Below are 16,772 nucleotides of genomic sequence, written 5' to 3'. Positions count from 1 at the left end.
TTTTTCCCGGTTGGAATAAGAGAAATTGGGAACAGAGCTGCTACTAGACTGAAACAGGCAAGTCACCTATCGTGCAAAATTTAGGGATGCACAAGTCTAAAAGTACTCCTTAAATTTTACACCTAGGCCACTTGCTTGCCTTACCCAACCTGGGTCCTACTGGAGACTAGTTTCACAAAAGCAAATCTCAACATCCAGGAAAATTAAGGATGGGAAAATAAATGTTCATATAACCTGAAAACAAGTTATTTCAGAAAAAGAAGAAACATCATCTTACCTGAGACATAGCTGTGAGATTTGCAAGAGATGAACCTTCTTTTCTGAACCCTTCTTTTGGAAAGGGAAGAGTCCTTGGAAGGCAGAGATGGGAAGATACAAGGAACCATGTGAAACCATATTTGATTTAGATCTCCCAGAATAACTCAGTTAAATCTACATCGACTTCACTGTTTCAGCATTTATCTACTCTGTATATCCCACACAAATCCAGGAAATAGAATAACGGGAAAATTGGGCAAACCCTGCTCCCTCATCAATACCAGAAACCTAATTTCTTTGGGTAGAACAAATTCTGGGCTCTAGGTTGGAGAGAGAGAAAACATTGTTCTTTTTCCTCTACAGATCTACCTTCATCTCCTATATTGGAAGAATTTACTATATATTTCCAAATTATTCTTCATGTACTTTCTACCAATTTACACTGCCACCAGAAGCTCGTAAGAATACCCTCCTCCCTATACCTTGATGAATGCTGATGACACAACTTTTTTTGTCAGTTGTCAACAAAACTTTATTCACTGGAAACTGGGCCAGGAGACCCCTCAGGGAACTGCATGCCCCTAGGTCCTGGTCCCTACTGTGTTTGGACCCTAGTGAAGTGTGCATAGTCTGCCCTCCCCAAAGCCAGGGACAGACAAACAAGCGGAATGCTATTTTTTCTGTGATGTGGGGAGTGGAAAGGAGTGAATAGAAATAGAAATCTGGTTTTTTCTCCTGAGGCTCCCAGTGGAGCTGGGGTGAGGGTTCATTGTCCCAAAGCCAGATGCAGATAAATGCCCCACCCTCAGGGATAAACTCCTGATCCCAGCTGTTGGATCATGTTGGGAAGGTGCCTCATCAGATCATGATAGGCAAAACTGGTAGCTCTAAGGGCACCCAAAACCTAGCAGGCACAAGAACTCTGCCTGAAAGCAAAGGTTCAAGATCATTCCAAGGCCCTTGAGTTGCCAAAACACCCAAATGACACTGATGTGCTATGGCTGAAAAAGATGGGGAGGCACTGGAGAGAGGCCAGGGAGAGGACCTGCAAATCCCGAACAGAAAAAAACAGAAGCAGAGAGGGGAAGCCCCAGAGGCTGGCATTAGGGTAGGCCCTGGGCAAACTGGAGGGGTATCCACAGCAAACAGCCTCAGGGTCTGGAAAAGTGACACACTTTCAACATCACAGGGACCCAGAGTCAAGAGAAACTTTTACCCTGCCCCCACCCAGGTCACAGTCTTCCAGGGTATCCCATCTCAATGTCGTGTATGTATGGCTTGGAGGCTTAGCATGCCAGCCATGGGGGCAGAAGTGGATCATAGCCAGGACTGAGAGATCAGGTGTTACCGCTGTCCTAACACAGGTGCCTGTGAGAAGCATGGAGCTGGAGGAGTGGGCAAGGAGGATGGGAGTTTTCAGATGTAGACATTGAGGGGTTGCAGAATACCCTGGCAACAAAGTGGACAGTTGTAGTGGTAGACTGGGTGGCGCATCAGAATTTCAGTGCAGGCCTGGCAAAGATATAAGTGCCAACAGGGCAGAAGCAGCACTGCCCTGCTCTGGTCCTGGCAGATAATGCACTTCTTTCATTCCTGCTCTTTCAGCAACTTCCATGAGTCTTGCCCACCTGTAGGCTCCTCCTCATTGAGTCTCTCCCTGCCCCAGGCAGCTGTCACTCTGGTCATTCTGACTTCCTCCTCTTCTGCCTCTGATCTGGTCCTTGCTTCAGGAAGAGTGTCCTGTTGCCAGGTCCTAGCTGAGGGCACCCTCCCAGGGACAACCTAAGAAGCCCCAGGTGCCCCTCCCCAGTTCAGCCAGCTTGCCAGATGCAGGCTACAGCTCTAGACTTGGCACCAAGTATCCAAGCCTAGTGCTAGGTGAGACAGTCTCACATCCTATTGAAGCTGGTGGTAGGATGGCCAGGCATGGAGCGGGCTGAGTGCACAGGTGCAGCCTCATGGTGAGCTTCGGGTGCAACATGGCCACTGTTACTGCCAGCACACAAGCCAGCAACACCAGGCCAGTGAGACTGACAAGCACAAAACTGGCCAAGAGGCAGGCAGCTTAAGCCAGGAGCTCCAGTGCTAATTGGCAGGAGGTCCAGAGAAGGATGGCCATGGCTATAGCACTGCTGGAAATGTGAGCTATGAAGATATCCATAACGTCCATCATCCTCCACAGTGGTCCCATCACTGCATCCCATAGGGCCAGCAATAGGGAGAAGAGATCCTGAGTGCCAATGAAGCAGATGTTAACCAAGCTGTGGATCACATAGGCCACCAAGCTCATGGCAATGGCACAGATGTCACAGGCCTGACACAGCAAAGCATGGCCATTGGAGACCATACCAAGGATGCCTCATGGTAGTATATTCTGGCTCCTCAATGCCCCATGAGAGGCTAGGTGTCCCAGGAGCTTTAGGCTATCTGGGCCTGAGCATCAGCTGTACAGCAGGGTACACAAGGCCTGAAAGCCCCCCAAAATGAACTAGACCAAAGCTTCAATCAAGGCCAGCAGTGAAAATAGTACTCCATGGCTCAAGTGCAGAAGACAAGTCAGTACAGTGTGTGGCAGGTTGTAGATGCAAGCTAGAAGCCAGGCCAGGGAAGCCAGGAGGGAGGACACTATCAGAAAGTTGAGGTCCAACACCAGGGTCAGCACGTCCAGCACCAGGCCCACACCATTCACAACCAGGTACACAGCCTCCATGATAGGGCTACAGAGGTTAGTCAGAAGGAAGTCTGGCTCCCAGTTGAAGGAGGTGGCAAGGATGCCAAAAATTTGGGGGGCTGGGGGAGTCAAGGATTAATTTGAAAGGTCAGTGGTAAGTTTCCAACTAAGGGAGAGAATCAACAATCTGAGAGAGAAGTGGGTTAAAAGTGAGTGGGGTCTCAGTGGAGGGAATGAGGACCAGGTGTTGGACCAGAAGTTCCAGTTTTGAAGGCTGGCTCTTTGGGAGGGAAGCCAAGCATCTCTAAAGTGGAGATGAGCCCAGAGTGGAGAAGAGTCCTCAGCTTTGGAGAGCTGGTGGTGGTGTACCAAGCAATCAGTCAGGAGAGGAAACCAGAGACCGGGAATGATTGGGATAGGGCCAGGCTGGGCTGGGCTAGGTGGCACGGGCTGGACACAGGCTCACAGTTCAGCTACTGCAGGTTCCCCTGTCCCTGCCCAGCCCCCATCCTCTGGGCTTCCAGTGATTTGCGCTCAAAGAAGGAATGGGAAAGGGAGTCAACCTCAGTAAACACCAGGTGCAGCCTCCATTCCACTGCACACTGCCATCCTGTGTCTAGCTGACATAATTTTTCAGTTTCTGATATCGATATTACAATTTGAATTTACACATTTCTTATATGAGGAAGAATAAGGTTCTTTTTTTTAAATATTTTATTTATTTATCTTTAGAGGGGAAGGGAAGGAGAGAGGGAGAGAAACATCAATGTATGGTTGCCTTTCGGGTGTCCCCTGCTGGGAACTGGCCTGCAGGGAACTGGTCTGCAACCCAGACATGTGCCCTGACTGGGAATCGAACCGCGATTATCTGGTTCACAGGCCCGCGCTCAATCCACTGAGCTACACCAGCCAGGGAAGAATAAGGTTCTTTTAAAAAGTTTACAGGCAGCCTTAGCCAGATAGCCCAGTTAGTTAGAGCACCATCCTGGTACAACAAGGTTGTGGGTTCCATCCCCAGTCAGAGCACATACAAGAATCAATCAATGAGTAACAAATTGATGTCGCTCTCTCTCTCTCTAGAAATCAATAAATAAAAGTTTTTTAAAATAAGTTTAAAGCTTCTATTTATTTTTCATGATGGCATCTTGTTCTAGTATGTCCCTTTTTCTCATGGGATTTTATTTCCTAATTGGTTGATAGTGTCATTTTTAAAATTTATAAGTTAACCCTTTATCTATTCAGAATTGCAAATATTTGTCTTAGTTATTCATATGACTATTAAAGTACTCATGGACATGGGCAACAGTGTGATGATTGCTGGGGGGTTTAAGGGGACTAAATGGTAATAACTACAAAAATGATTAAATTAAAAAAGAAAAACATTCTTAAAAAATAGTATTTTTGTTTTGTGAAGATTTTTTCCAGTGCTTGTTGTTTAGCAATACTACATGACATATAATCCATAGTTCTCACCTGACATGAAATGCCATCTTTATCATATATTACATATCTATCTTCTTGAGAATATCCGGACTTCCTCTCTACTTCATCTCTTTATTGATTCATCTGTTAACACTACTTAATATGCACAGTTAATTACAGAAAATTAATGATTTATTATTAATTTCTGAATAACTGACTTAAATACTAACTAGTAAGCAACACTTTTTAGTAGTACGGGAAATAGAAAATTAGTAGAACTAGAGAAGAAATTGATCTTTCCACTCTGTAGGCTTCCAGGAAGAAAGGATATTGTCTTAAGTAAAGTCTGAAACGCCCTGGCTGGTGTAGCTCAGTGGGCTGAGTGCGGGCCTGTGAAGCAAAGGGTCGCCTGTTCAATTCCCAGTCAGGGCACATGCCTGGGTTACAGGCCAGGCCCCCAGCGGGGTATACATGAGAGGCAACCACACATTGATGTTTCTCTCCCACTCTTTCTCCTTCCTGTCCCCTCTCTAAAAATAAGTAAATAAAAAAAATATATTTTTTAAAGTCTGAAGTATTGACTGATACAGTAAATATTTTAACTTGCAAAATAACTTTTAATTTCTAAAATGAGACTGGCGTAGTGATTAAGTGTACCAAATATTCTTTATTATCTTAGAATGCCTGAAGAAGCTATTAGCCTTGCCATCAATTTCATCCAGAAGCAAGAAATCTCACTTATATATCAGTGCTGAAAGCACTAATTATGGGTAAAAACATTTTGTTTTTTAGCTGCATGTTACCTATGGAACACTATTCATTTCAACACATTGGTTTTAGTTCATATGGTGTTTCCCTGCAATAAATCTTACCATCTAGGAATTACATAACTGCTACCTCTTCCTTTCCAATACTTATACCTCTATTTTATTTGCTAAATTGTATTGAGTTACAATTTTGGAGGGAGACTTAATAAACTCCAAACTTCAGATCATCAAATCTTATGTATCCAACTAGACAGTGGTCATACAGTTTCTCCGTCACAAAAAAAATAAAAATAAAATAACAGTAGGTTACAAACACATGCATTGTTTACATTCAATCAAACTTCAGAAAACCAGCATCCCATAACCCCCACATACCATTCACAACTTCAGACAGCACATTAATTACATAATGCCAGGTAAAGACACAAAACCACATTACAAACCACTTTCACTTTGTCATTACCTACAGTCTTGAACACAACTCACACCTATTCTAAAAATAGACAAAGGCAGCAGTACTACTCCGTCCACTTTTCACACACAATCTTCCCTAACCTCTCGCTGAGTAGCACACACCCAAAATGCTACTATTTGGGACTGGAGGCCGGCACATTTGATACACACACACACACACACACACACACACACACACACACACACAGCGCCCTCTTTATGAGGCCGCTTTCGCTGCGACAGTGCTTCTTCAAAGTCAAAACAGACAAAATTCCCCTTTTGCGGAGTTCGCTCCAGGTCGCATTCAATTGTCAACCTCAGGGTCACGCCCACGGGCCATGCCTGAGGTCTCACTCACACAGATCTGAGTGTCTGGTTACCGCAGTCCTGGGTCCGGTTTCCTTCCCAAAAGAACCTGGTTCGGCTTGGACTCCTGGTTCCTTCTCGGCCTCCCCACTGGGTCCCACTTCCCTAGTCCGACTTTCAGGCCCTGAGCTTCCAGTTCCCTCCCACTCCAGAGTCCCTACGATCCACAAAACCTCTTCACCCACCAAGCGTCAGTCGTTCGCGCCTGCGCACTCCTGCGTAAACTGGTGCTCCCAGCAAACCACAAGGCTGCCACTTGGGAGCTGTAGAGATCCCGGCTGTGGCGGCTTGGGTGCACCTGTATCATCGTCTGCGCTTTTCCGGCTTGGACTATGTTTCTCTCAGGCCCTGGGGAAGCTAATGAACTTTGACTGATGGTTCATTTTATGCTAGCCCTGTGGTCACCGTTATCTGTGTGGTGAGTTGAGGTGACTGCAGGATTGGGGTTCAGGAATGATGCAGAATACCCAGAGTTTCTAAGTACGGAAGCAACAACTGGAAGCAAGATTCTCACGCCTATGTGAGTCACATGTTGAGGAAGGTGATTGTGGGTGTGTGTACTTGATTGTGTGACTGCATCAGCATGGGATGTGATTATGAGTGTATGTGTGTATGTGAAGTGGATATGGGGGCGGGGCGCAGATGTCTGGTGTCTAGTGTCTGCGTGGTGGAGAGACCTTGACTGGCCCTGATTAGGCTGTGACTGAAGTATGTTATACTGTGGCCAAGTGATCCTGTGAAAGCGCTGTTGTGACTGGAGAGTGATCAGGATTGTCCTGGTCTAGCTTTTATTATTTTTAAAATCTTAGAATGTTTAGGGTAGAGCTTCATTTTTGCAGTTGTGGTGCTGAGGAGTCTGTAGACAAGATCCCCCCCCCCCCCGTAACTCAGTCTGTGCCTGTCAAAGACTCCGAGGCCCTTGTTAACCACAGAAGTCCCAGTTCCCAAGAATGGCCTCTGTTGCCTTCTTCAGTGCACCCTGTATCCATTGTCCAGGTTAGTGCTTAATACACAGTAGGCATGCAGTACATTAAGTATAGCCTATTCTGGAGTCAATAGTAAGGTCCATAGTTTCGTGAAATTTTTTGCACTGGGTTTTGGGTTTTTTTCTGTTTTGTTTTGTTTTATTTTCACTGCTTCTGCCATTTCACCTATATAGCTGCACAGAAATGGTAGCTGCATAAAAAATGGCTGTGAAAGGGAAGTCAAATATGAGTCCTAGAATGACAGTTTTAACAAAAAAAAGCACAGGCCTGTGTTTATAATGGCAATTTTAGAGCTAGATTCTCCTCCAAGGCAGAGTAAACATGATAGTGAGGGACCAAGAGCAGAGTCCTTCCTCTTAAGGTTCCCCTTCAAAGTTCTGTGAGGACACGCTGCATATTGTAGATCCACAGCACTTTCATTGTACCCATGATAGAAAAATGTTGAGAACATAGAAGCAGATTCTAATCCCAAGCTTCAGTACATCTGACTTTTCTTTATGACACAGGAAAGGGTCAACAGTATTCCAATCCCTCTCATACTTCCATTTTGGGATATTTAATATAGATAATAGGGCTTGCTAGTGCTAACCTAAAAATAAAAGACCTGTCAAAGTGAGAGGCAAAAAGCATTTATTTGAGGTAAGTAAGAACAGGTATTTGGGAATCAGTAATTCAAGCTGAAGGCCAAATAATATTCTGATTCTGAAACAGAGGCAATGAGTATTTATGATTTACATCATTTATATTGGTACAGATAACATAATGATGTTAATGCTAAACAATATTTTTAATTTTCAGTCCAGTAGTAACTGCTTTATTGTTATCTTTGCAAACAGTTCTCTGGGACACAATGTTTCCTGTGCCCAGTCCAGAGGTTATTTTGCCCTGTTTTAACATTCCAAGATTTGAGGTCTAAGACTTACAAGGCAGTTCCTCTGGTATGGCAGCTCTAGCTCCATTTTAACCTGGCTCCCTTTTATTATTGTTTGCACTAGTAATAAAGAATGTGTTCATATTTTTAGTTTGGCTTCTAAGAAAGGCCTATATGTCATGATTCCCTTCTCCTTACAAGTTTTGCTATGCTACAAAAGATGAACCAGTAGAGGAACAAAACATTGCAATTGCGTATCTCAAAGCCAAGCTAGAAGTAATTTTGAGCTTTTACTTTGTTTTATTAAATACACTTTTCATTGTTGACTTATTCTTGATAGCAGTTCTGACAGGTGTGGTGTGAGATCTCATTGTGGTTTTAATGATTAATGACACTGAACAACTTTTCATATGTCTGTTGGCCATGTGTATGTTGTTTTTGAAGAAATGTCTAAAGGTCCTATAAAAGGTCCTTTGTCCATTTTTAATCTTTTTTTTAAATGTTCAGTTGTAAGAGTTCTTTATATTCCTTGGATATTAATCCATTATAAATTATCATTGGCAAATATATTTTCACATTCATTAGGTTGTCTTTTCATTTTACTGAAGGTTTTCATTTCTGTGTAAAAACTTTTAAGTTTGATGTAATCCCATTTCTTTCCTTCCTTTTTTTTTTTTTTGGTTTCTCTTGCTCAGGGAGACATATCCAACAAGAAAAAAGAATGTAGACTTCCGGCCAAGATGGAGGCATAGGTGGAAACTCTGTACCTCCTTGCACAACCAAATTTAAGGACAACAAAGATTTACAAACAAAAACACAACCAAAACAGATGAAAAACTGAACAGTACAGAAGTCCAGCAACAATGAACCATTCAGCCAGACCGGTAAGGGGGACGTAGTCAGTGGCTGGCAGAGAGGGGTCACGGCAGAGAAAAGTGGTGGCTGCCAGACCAACCCAGGCATGCAGGTGGAGGTTGACAGATACCAGGCGTGGGTGGCAATGGGAAGACCCAGTGAGGGCGCAAGGTGGCTGACTGACCGTGGTCACACATTCACATGCAGATAAACCAGGTGAAAAAATGGGCAGTGAGACAGACCACACAACACAGGGCCCCACTGTGAGGAAATAAAGCCTAGTAGCACTGGAAAAACTTTCGGGGGTTGAGATGCCAGGATAGGCTCCCAGCCTCACAGGGGAGTTTGTTGGAGACCCACAGGGTCCTAGAACACACACAAGCCCACTCACCCAGGAACCAGCACAAGAAGGGCCCAATTTGCTTGTGGGAAGCAGCAGAGGGGACCAAAATCCAAGAGAGAGTGGAACAAATGCCATTTCTCCTTTTCTGACCCCCCACCAGTCATAACCCAGCTACTAGATTGACCTGCCCCAGTGAACACCTAAGCTTTCACCCCTCATATGTAACAGGCACAAGCATACCAAAACATTATTGCTCAAGCAGAAGAACAACTCAAAGCCCCAGAGTCAATACTTCTAAGCAACCAAGAAATAGCCAGCCTAGCGGACACACAGTTCAAAACACTGGTGATCAGGATGCTCACAGAAGTGGTTGATTTTAGATGCAAATTAGATGAAAAAATGAAGGCTATACTAGGTGAAATGAAGGGAAATGCACAGGAAACCAATAGTAATGGAAAGGAAACTGGGACTAAAATCAATGCAGTGGACCAGAAGGAAGAAAGAAACAACCAAACAAAAAAGAATGAAGAAACAAGAATTCAAAAAAAATTAGGAGACTCTTAGGAACCTCCAGGACATCTTTAAATGCTCTAACATCCGAATTATAGGGGTACCAGAAGGGGAACAGGAACAGCAACAAATGGAAAACTTATTTGAACAAATAATAAAGGAGAACTTCCCCACTCTGTCAAAGGAAATAGACTTTCAGGAAGTCCAGGAAGCTCAGTGAGTCCCAAAGAAGTTGGACCCAAGAAGGAAAACACCAAGGCACATCATCATTATATTAGCCAAGATTAAAATGAAGGAGAGAATTCTAGAAGCAGCAAGAGATAAGGGGACTACGAAGGACTTCCCATCAGACTGTCAGCTGATTTCTCAAAAGAGACCTTGCAGGCAAGAAGGGGCTGGAAAGAAGTATTCCAAGTCATGAAAGGCAAGGACCTACATCCAAGATTGCTCTATCCAGCAAAGCTTTAATTTAGAATGGAAGCACTTTATCAAGTGCTTCTCAGATAAGGTCAAGTTCAAGGAGTTCATCATCACCAAGTCCTTATTATATGAAATGTTAAAGGGACTTATCTAAGAAAAAGAAGATAAAAATGTGAACAGTGAAAGGACAGCAAACTCACAGTTATTAACAACCACAACTAAAACAAAAGCAAACTAAAAGGACAGCTAGATCAGGAGCAGAACCATAGAAATGGAGGTCACACAGAGGGTTAGAAACAGGGAAATGGGAGGGGGAGAGAGGATAGAATAAGTATCATAGATGGTAGGTAGAAAATAGGGGGAGGGCAAGAATAGTATGAAAAATGTAGAAGCTAAAGAACTTATGACTCATAGACATGAACTAAAGGAGTGGAATATGGGCGGGAGGGAGTGTGCAGGGTAGAGGGGAATGAATGGGGGAAATGGTACAACTGTAATGGCATAATCAATAAAATATATTTTAAAAACAAGATTTATATTATAAATGTAAAACAAGAATATAAAAAGAATATAAAACAAATATCAAAAATTAGGAAAGATGTCAAAGAAAGGGCTTACTGCCTGTTTTCTTCTTGGAATTATATGGTTTCAGGTTATATATTCAGTCTTTAAGTGAGTTGAATAAAGTCACAGAATACAAGATCAACATACAAATTCAACTGAATTTCTATATACTGACAACAAGCAAGTGGAAACCAAAATAAAAATACTATATCATTTACAAGGGCTCCAAAGAAATACAAAGGAATACTTAGTTAAAAAACTGACAAAATATAGATTCTTTATGGTAAAAATTATAAAATGCTAATAACACAAATGAAAGAAAAATACCTGGTGGAACTTGCTGTGCTCATGGATTGGAAGACTCAGAGTTAAAGATATAAATTCTCTAACTTCATCTATAGGTTTAGCATAATTCCTATTAAAATCTCAGCAAGCTTTTTGTAGACACAGACAAGCTTATTCTAGACTTTATATTTAAGAAAAGACCCCATGGGTAGTCAAAAATTGAAAAATAATGAAGTGGAAAGTATTACTCCACTATTAAGGTTATTATATAATTGTGGTAAGTATGGTACTGGCAGGGACAGTCATAAAGATCAAAGGACACAACAGAAAACTCAGAAATAGAGCCTGACAAATGTATCCAACTAATTTAAAAAGGAACCTGATCTAAAGACTCACATCTTCTACAAAAATGAACTTAAAATAAATCATACTTAAATTTAAAAATGTAAAACTATAAAAATTTTAGAAAAGAAACATAGAAGAAAATCTTTGGGACCTAGAAATAGGTTGAGGATTCTTAGACTCAACACCAGAAACAAACAAAAAGGACCCTTGCAATTCACAAGATAAAAATGGATAAATTAGAGTTCACCATAATTAAAAATTTTGGCTTTGCAAATGGCCTTGTTAAATGGATGAAAAGACAAATTACAAACTTGGAAAAATATTTATTTAAGTCACATATCTAAAACACATAAAAATGGAAACTCAGCCCTGACTGGCATGGCTCAGTTGGTTGTGTGTAGTTTCACAAACCGAAAGGTCACCAGTTCAATTCCCCATCAGGGCACATACATGCCTGGGTTGCAGGTTTGGTCCCTGGTCATGACATGTGCTAGAGGCAATTTATTGAAGTTTCTCTCTCACATCAGTGTTTCTCTCCTTCCTCTCTATCTCCCTCTCTTCCCCTCTCTCTAAAAATAAATAAATAAAATCTTTTTAAAACACTCTGGAAACTCCACATTAAAAATAAATGAAAATAGAAAGTGGACAAAAGATATAAATAGACATTTAATTGAAGGGGATGAATAGATGGCAAGTAGAGACATAAAGAATTATTCAATATAACTTTCCATTAAAGAAATTCAAATTAAGAGCATAATGAGATATTAACTACCCACCTATCAGAATGAATAAAATGAAAATGTGATATAGCACCAAATGCTGGCTAGGATTCAGTGAAACTGGATCACTTATACATATCTGGTAGAAGTGTAAAATAATATGACCATTGTGGAAAATTGTTTGGCAGTTTCTTTCAAACTGAAAATGGGCTTATTATATACAACCTATCAATTACATGCTTGAGCTCTATCCCAAACTTATTTTCACATACAAACTTTTACCTAAATGTAAGAAACAAATGTAAATATATATATTGCTGTTTATGTAAATATATCTTCTTTATGTGTAAATATATGAGATAGAAGTAAAAAGCCAATCACAAAAGGACAGAAACTGCAGGATTCTATTTATGTAACATTCATAAAATAACATAAATATACAGATGTGAACAAATTAGTGATTGTGAAAGGTTAGGAATAAGGGAGAAAGGGTTAGGTGTAACTATAACACCTAGGGGAGTCTTGTGGTGATGTTACTGTCTAGTATTTTGACTACTGCAATGGTGATACAAAGCTATATGTGATGCATGTGCACACACACACACACACACAAATGAGTAAATCTGAATAAGTTCTTGGATCATACCAATGTCAATTTTTCAGTATGAGATTCTACTATAGGTATGTAAGGTTGTTGAGGGAGGGTAGAGGAAGGATACATGAGACTTTCTTATACCTTTCTCTATGACCTCCTGTGAATCTATAATTCAAAATAAAAGTTTTTTTTCATTTCATAGATTGACTAATATGAATTTTTTTAATAGTGAGCACTCATGGTTCTTTGCTATTGAGTGCCACACATTATACTTTGACTCATACTTCTTCCAATCCAATCAAAGGGTATAAGGATGCCCACCAGGGCACTGCCCAAAATGTGGAAAGCTTCACGAATTTGCATGTCATCTTTGCACAGGGGCTATGCTCTTCTCTGTATCACCCCAATTTTAGTTTTTGTGCTTCGAAAGCAAGCACTCAAAATAAAGTTTTTAAAAAGAAACCACCACAACCATACAAAAGGAAAGGTGGCAGGCATCAAAAATAATAAAAGAATGACATCTTTCAATGAAAAGACAATACTTAAGAGGGTGTGTATCATTTTTCCATGATTTGCCTCTGTGTTAAGTTTCTTAGAGCTAATGTAACAAAGTACCATAAACTGGGTGGCTTAAAATAACAGAACTGTACTTTCTTGTAGTCCTCAAGCACTGTAATGAGTCACAGGCACTGTCAAAGACTGCTAACCCATACAGTGGACCTCTAGGATTAGGACTGACCTAGATGACTTTGTTTCTTCCCAGTCCCTCTGCCATCTCTACCTCCTCAATATAGTCTTTTTCTTTAATGTCCCCAATTTCTTTATTTTATTTTTTCCCAAGACAAGTTGTATCCAGCTTTATTAAAGATACTTTTCATAAACAATCATGGTATTTCAGGCAGGACATGGGCACACAATTATTAATAGTATACAATAGAGATTTTTTAATATGGTGGCAAGGTAGGTAGGAGCAGAGCCCACTTCCCCTTGTGCACAGGTGGAACACCTAGCCAATCTTCTGAGGAGCAGAGTGAACAGCCAACGGAATCCCAGCAAATATGAATGTTGGAGGCCAAAACTGTAGAGGACATTGATGAACAGATGGTCAGGAGGTTGCATTGGGATGGTAAGGTCCCTGAAACCCAACACAGGAACCAGGGCTGCTGCAGCCCCCATCCCAGTGCCTGCCACAGGATCCTTGGGCAAGAGCCAAATCAACAGCTGTCCCTCAGTTTCTGTCCCTCCCCTGCCAAACAGGGAGGACAGAACAGTACCAGGATGGTCCTGAATGCTTGAAGTCGCTGGGGAGAATAAAGACGAAGTGGGAGACTCAGTGGGGTGGTGTTCACCTGCTGGGACTATGGATGCTGGCTGGGTCATTACCAGAGAAACTGGGGAGCTGGGTGACACCTCAAGAAAGGAGAGGAGTTGGGACGTGACATACTTTGACCCAGATAGTCTCCGGTCTGGTTGGAAAGTAGGGCTGTGTGATAGGCTGGGTGTTTATTAAGAGCAGCAGGCTTGAACAAGAGGACTTTATTCAAAAAAAGGCTCTGGGCTGCTCTTTAGACAACTCTCCTGTGGCAGCCACCATGAGCACATTCCCGCACCTGAGTGGCTGGCTTACTAAGAGGAAGGAGTAGGCACCCCTTGCAGAGGAGAGCAGCAGGGCTCAGGGAGTTAGCAGTCCCCACAAACACTTAACTCAGTGAGGGAGCTGAACCTGAAGAGACATACTACCTGAAGAGACTTTGAGAGTGCCTAGCACCTAGGACAGCAAATAGGGAGAAGGTAGTATGAGAGTTGGCCCTAATTAGTGCACCTCAGGGACAGAACAACTGGTGGATTGAAGGCATTGACCTGGTGCAGATGGGCAGTGGGGGACCAGGAATGAATGGAGGACCTGGGCTGGAGGCTGGGCAGCTGTGAAGATTGCAGCCCAAATCTGGCCCACATCCTCCCAAACCACACAAAAGGAGAAAATCAAAGCCCAAACCCCCTCAGCCTGCAGCATCCAGGAGGACCAGCAGAACTTGCTTGGTGGGTTTAAGTCACCAAAAGGCTTCCCCCCGTCCCCCCCACCCCAGCAAGTGAGACAATAAGACCTGGAACTCTGAAAGGTTCACAGACACACCTGAAGTGGGAACACAAAGCTAACCCCAACAACTGAGAAAAAGGCAAATTTCACTTTGCTATTCCAGAAAACTTGCATGTTATTATTTATTTGTATTTTTCATTATTCTTACTTCCCTTATTTTATTAGTATTTTTTATTTCTCTTCTTTCTGTTTTGTTTGTTTAATTGCATTGTTTGATTTTCCTTGTTTTCTCTTTCATAGTGTATTTTAATTTTCCTTCCTTCACTTCACTTCTGTTCCAAAGGCACACTATTTGAGGTCATGTACTTCCTATTCTTCTTATTCAGATCGTAAAGTTCTTGTCATATTATTGTTGTACCATTACTATTGTAAATAGTTATTGTTCCATTTAACTATAGATACTACACAGCACCCCTCCCAGATCTGAGTTCATTTCACTATCATCTGGGGATTTATTATTGTTGTGGTTAACCATTCTGTCACACACTATGCATATTTTCTATCCTTTACTCTCACTATATCTTACAATCTGACCTCCCCCAAGCACTCTGTTTTCTGGACTCAGCTCACAATCCTTCCCCCTTCTAACAAGAGTCTAATCTCGACTTATGCCAAGATGGAAGCATAGGTGGAGACACCATGCTTTCTCACACAACCAAGTTTAGAGACAACTAAATATTAGCAACAGAAAACACAGCCAGAACACAGAAAATTGAACTTTTCGGAAGTCTGTTAACAACAAATTGTTCAGCCTGACTGGTAAGAGGGGAGAAACCAGCAGCTGGCAGAGCGGGGTAGCACAGGAAAACTCGGTCAGACGGACTCAGGTGCACGGAATCCAGGCGCAGGGTTGGACCAGGATTGCTTAACTCAGCAAGCAATCTCAGGGAAACAGCAAGGGAGCAGGGCTGCAGGTTGACTGTGGTCGCGCATTTGTGTGTAGATAGACAAGCAAGGGAGTGGGCGATTGGACGAGAGTCAGCAGCCCCAGCGGCAAGAAGCTGTGGAGGGCGCCGCCATTTCCCCGCTCTAACCCCACCTCCACATACAGCATCATAATCCAGCAACCTAAGTGGCCCTGCCCCGGTGAACAACCTAAGGCTGTGCTCTTCACCCAGCTGCGAGAAACAGCAGAGGGGACCTCTATTTCCCCGCTCTGACCCCGCCTCCACATACAGAGTCACAACCTAGCGACCTGGGAGTCCAAGGCTCTGATCCTCAGACTTAACGGGTGCAAACAGACCAAAAATGGCTCAAGAAGATCTCAAAGCCCCAGAGCCTATAAATCTAAGCCATGGAGAAATAGCAAAACTCTCAGACGCACAGTTTAAAACACTGCTGATCAGGATCTTCATAGAACTGGTTGATTATAGCCACAAATTAGACAAACATATGAAGGTGAAACTAATTGAAATGAATGGAATTGCACAGGAAACCAATAGCAATGAAAAGGAAACTGGGACTCAAATCAATGGAGTGAACCAGAAGAAAGCAAATAATGGCCAAACAGACCATATGATCTCACCTTTGACAGGAAGCTAAAGAATAAAACAAACAAGCAAACAGAATAAAAACAAAGATGCTGAAATAGAGAACAAGTGGGCAGCGACCAGAGGGGAGAGGGAAGGGAACTTAAGGGGAAAAAGGGGGAGGGATTTTGAGGAACAAGTATGAAAAACACAGAGATGAGGACTGGGTGGGGGGAATGGAAGGGAGGGGGGAGACTGGGGGGGGGAGAAAAAAAATGTACTTGAAAAGTAACTAAATAAAATACAAAAAAAATAATAATGGCCAAACAGAAAAGAGTGAAGAAGCAAGAATTCAAAAAAATGAGGGGAGTCTTAGGAACCTCCAGGACATCTTTAAATGCTCCAACATCTAAATTATAGGGGTACCAGAAGGGGGAAAGGAACAGCCACCAGTGGAAAACTTATTTGAACAAATAATAAAGGAGAATTTCCCCAATCTGGCAAAGGAAATAGACTTCCAGGAAATCCAGGAAGCTCAGAGAGTCCCAAAGAAGTTGGACCCAAGAAGGAAAACACCAAGGCACATCATCATTACATTAGCCAAAATTAAAATGAAGGAGAGAATCCTAGAAGCAGCAAGAGCTAAGGGGACAGTCACCTACAAAGGAGTCCCCATTAGACTGTCAGCCGATTTCTCAAAAGAGACCTTACAGGCAAGAAGGGGCTGGAAAGAGGTATTCCAAGTCATGAAATCCAAAGACCTACAACCAAGATT

At 42.4% G+C, this 16,772-nt stretch overlaps 1 protein-coding gene, 1 non-coding gene and 1 pseudogene across 6 annotated transcripts in view; all 3 read right to left on the bottom strand.

Moving 5' to 3' along the window:
- ZNF382 (zinc finger protein 382) overlaps positions 1-16,772 on the bottom strand; it is a 135,406-nt gene that overhangs the window by 62,804 nt on the left and 55,830 nt on the right. For 2 of the 5 annotated variants that reach the window (XM_053666617.1, XM_053666616.1), the window contains one exon: positions 278-350. The exons of 1 other annotated variant lie outside the window; for it this stretch is intronic. In XM_053666617.1, coding sequence (XP_053522592.1) covers positions 278-286 — 9 coding nt within the window. In that variant the 5' untranslated portion in view covers positions 287-350. Of the gene's footprint in view, positions 1-277; positions 351-5,929; positions 6,071-16,772 lie in introns of those variants that run through there. 2 more of the 5 variants (XM_037155276.2, XM_037155277.2) reach the window with 2 other exon arrangements.
- On the bottom strand, positions 1,585-3,424 carry LOC119056765 (E3 ubiquitin-protein ligase RNF26-like; annotated as a pseudogene).
- Positions 12,764-12,867, bottom strand: LOC119056768 (U6 spliceosomal RNA). The gene has a single exon (XR_005083942.2). It is a non-coding gene; the product is annotated as a U6 spliceosomal RNA (small nuclear RNA).

This window comes from Artibeus jamaicensis, unplaced genomic scaffold, assembly GCF_021234435.1.
Source record: "Artibeus jamaicensis isolate MK-2021 breed Jamaican fruit bat unplaced genomic scaffold, CSHL_Jam_final contig_464, whole genome shotgun sequence".
NCBI lineage: Eukaryota > Metazoa > Chordata > Mammalia > Chiroptera > Phyllostomidae > Artibeus > Artibeus jamaicensis.
Note: the sequence above shows the minus strand (reverse complement) of the source record. Positions and strands in the feature narration are given on the sequence as shown.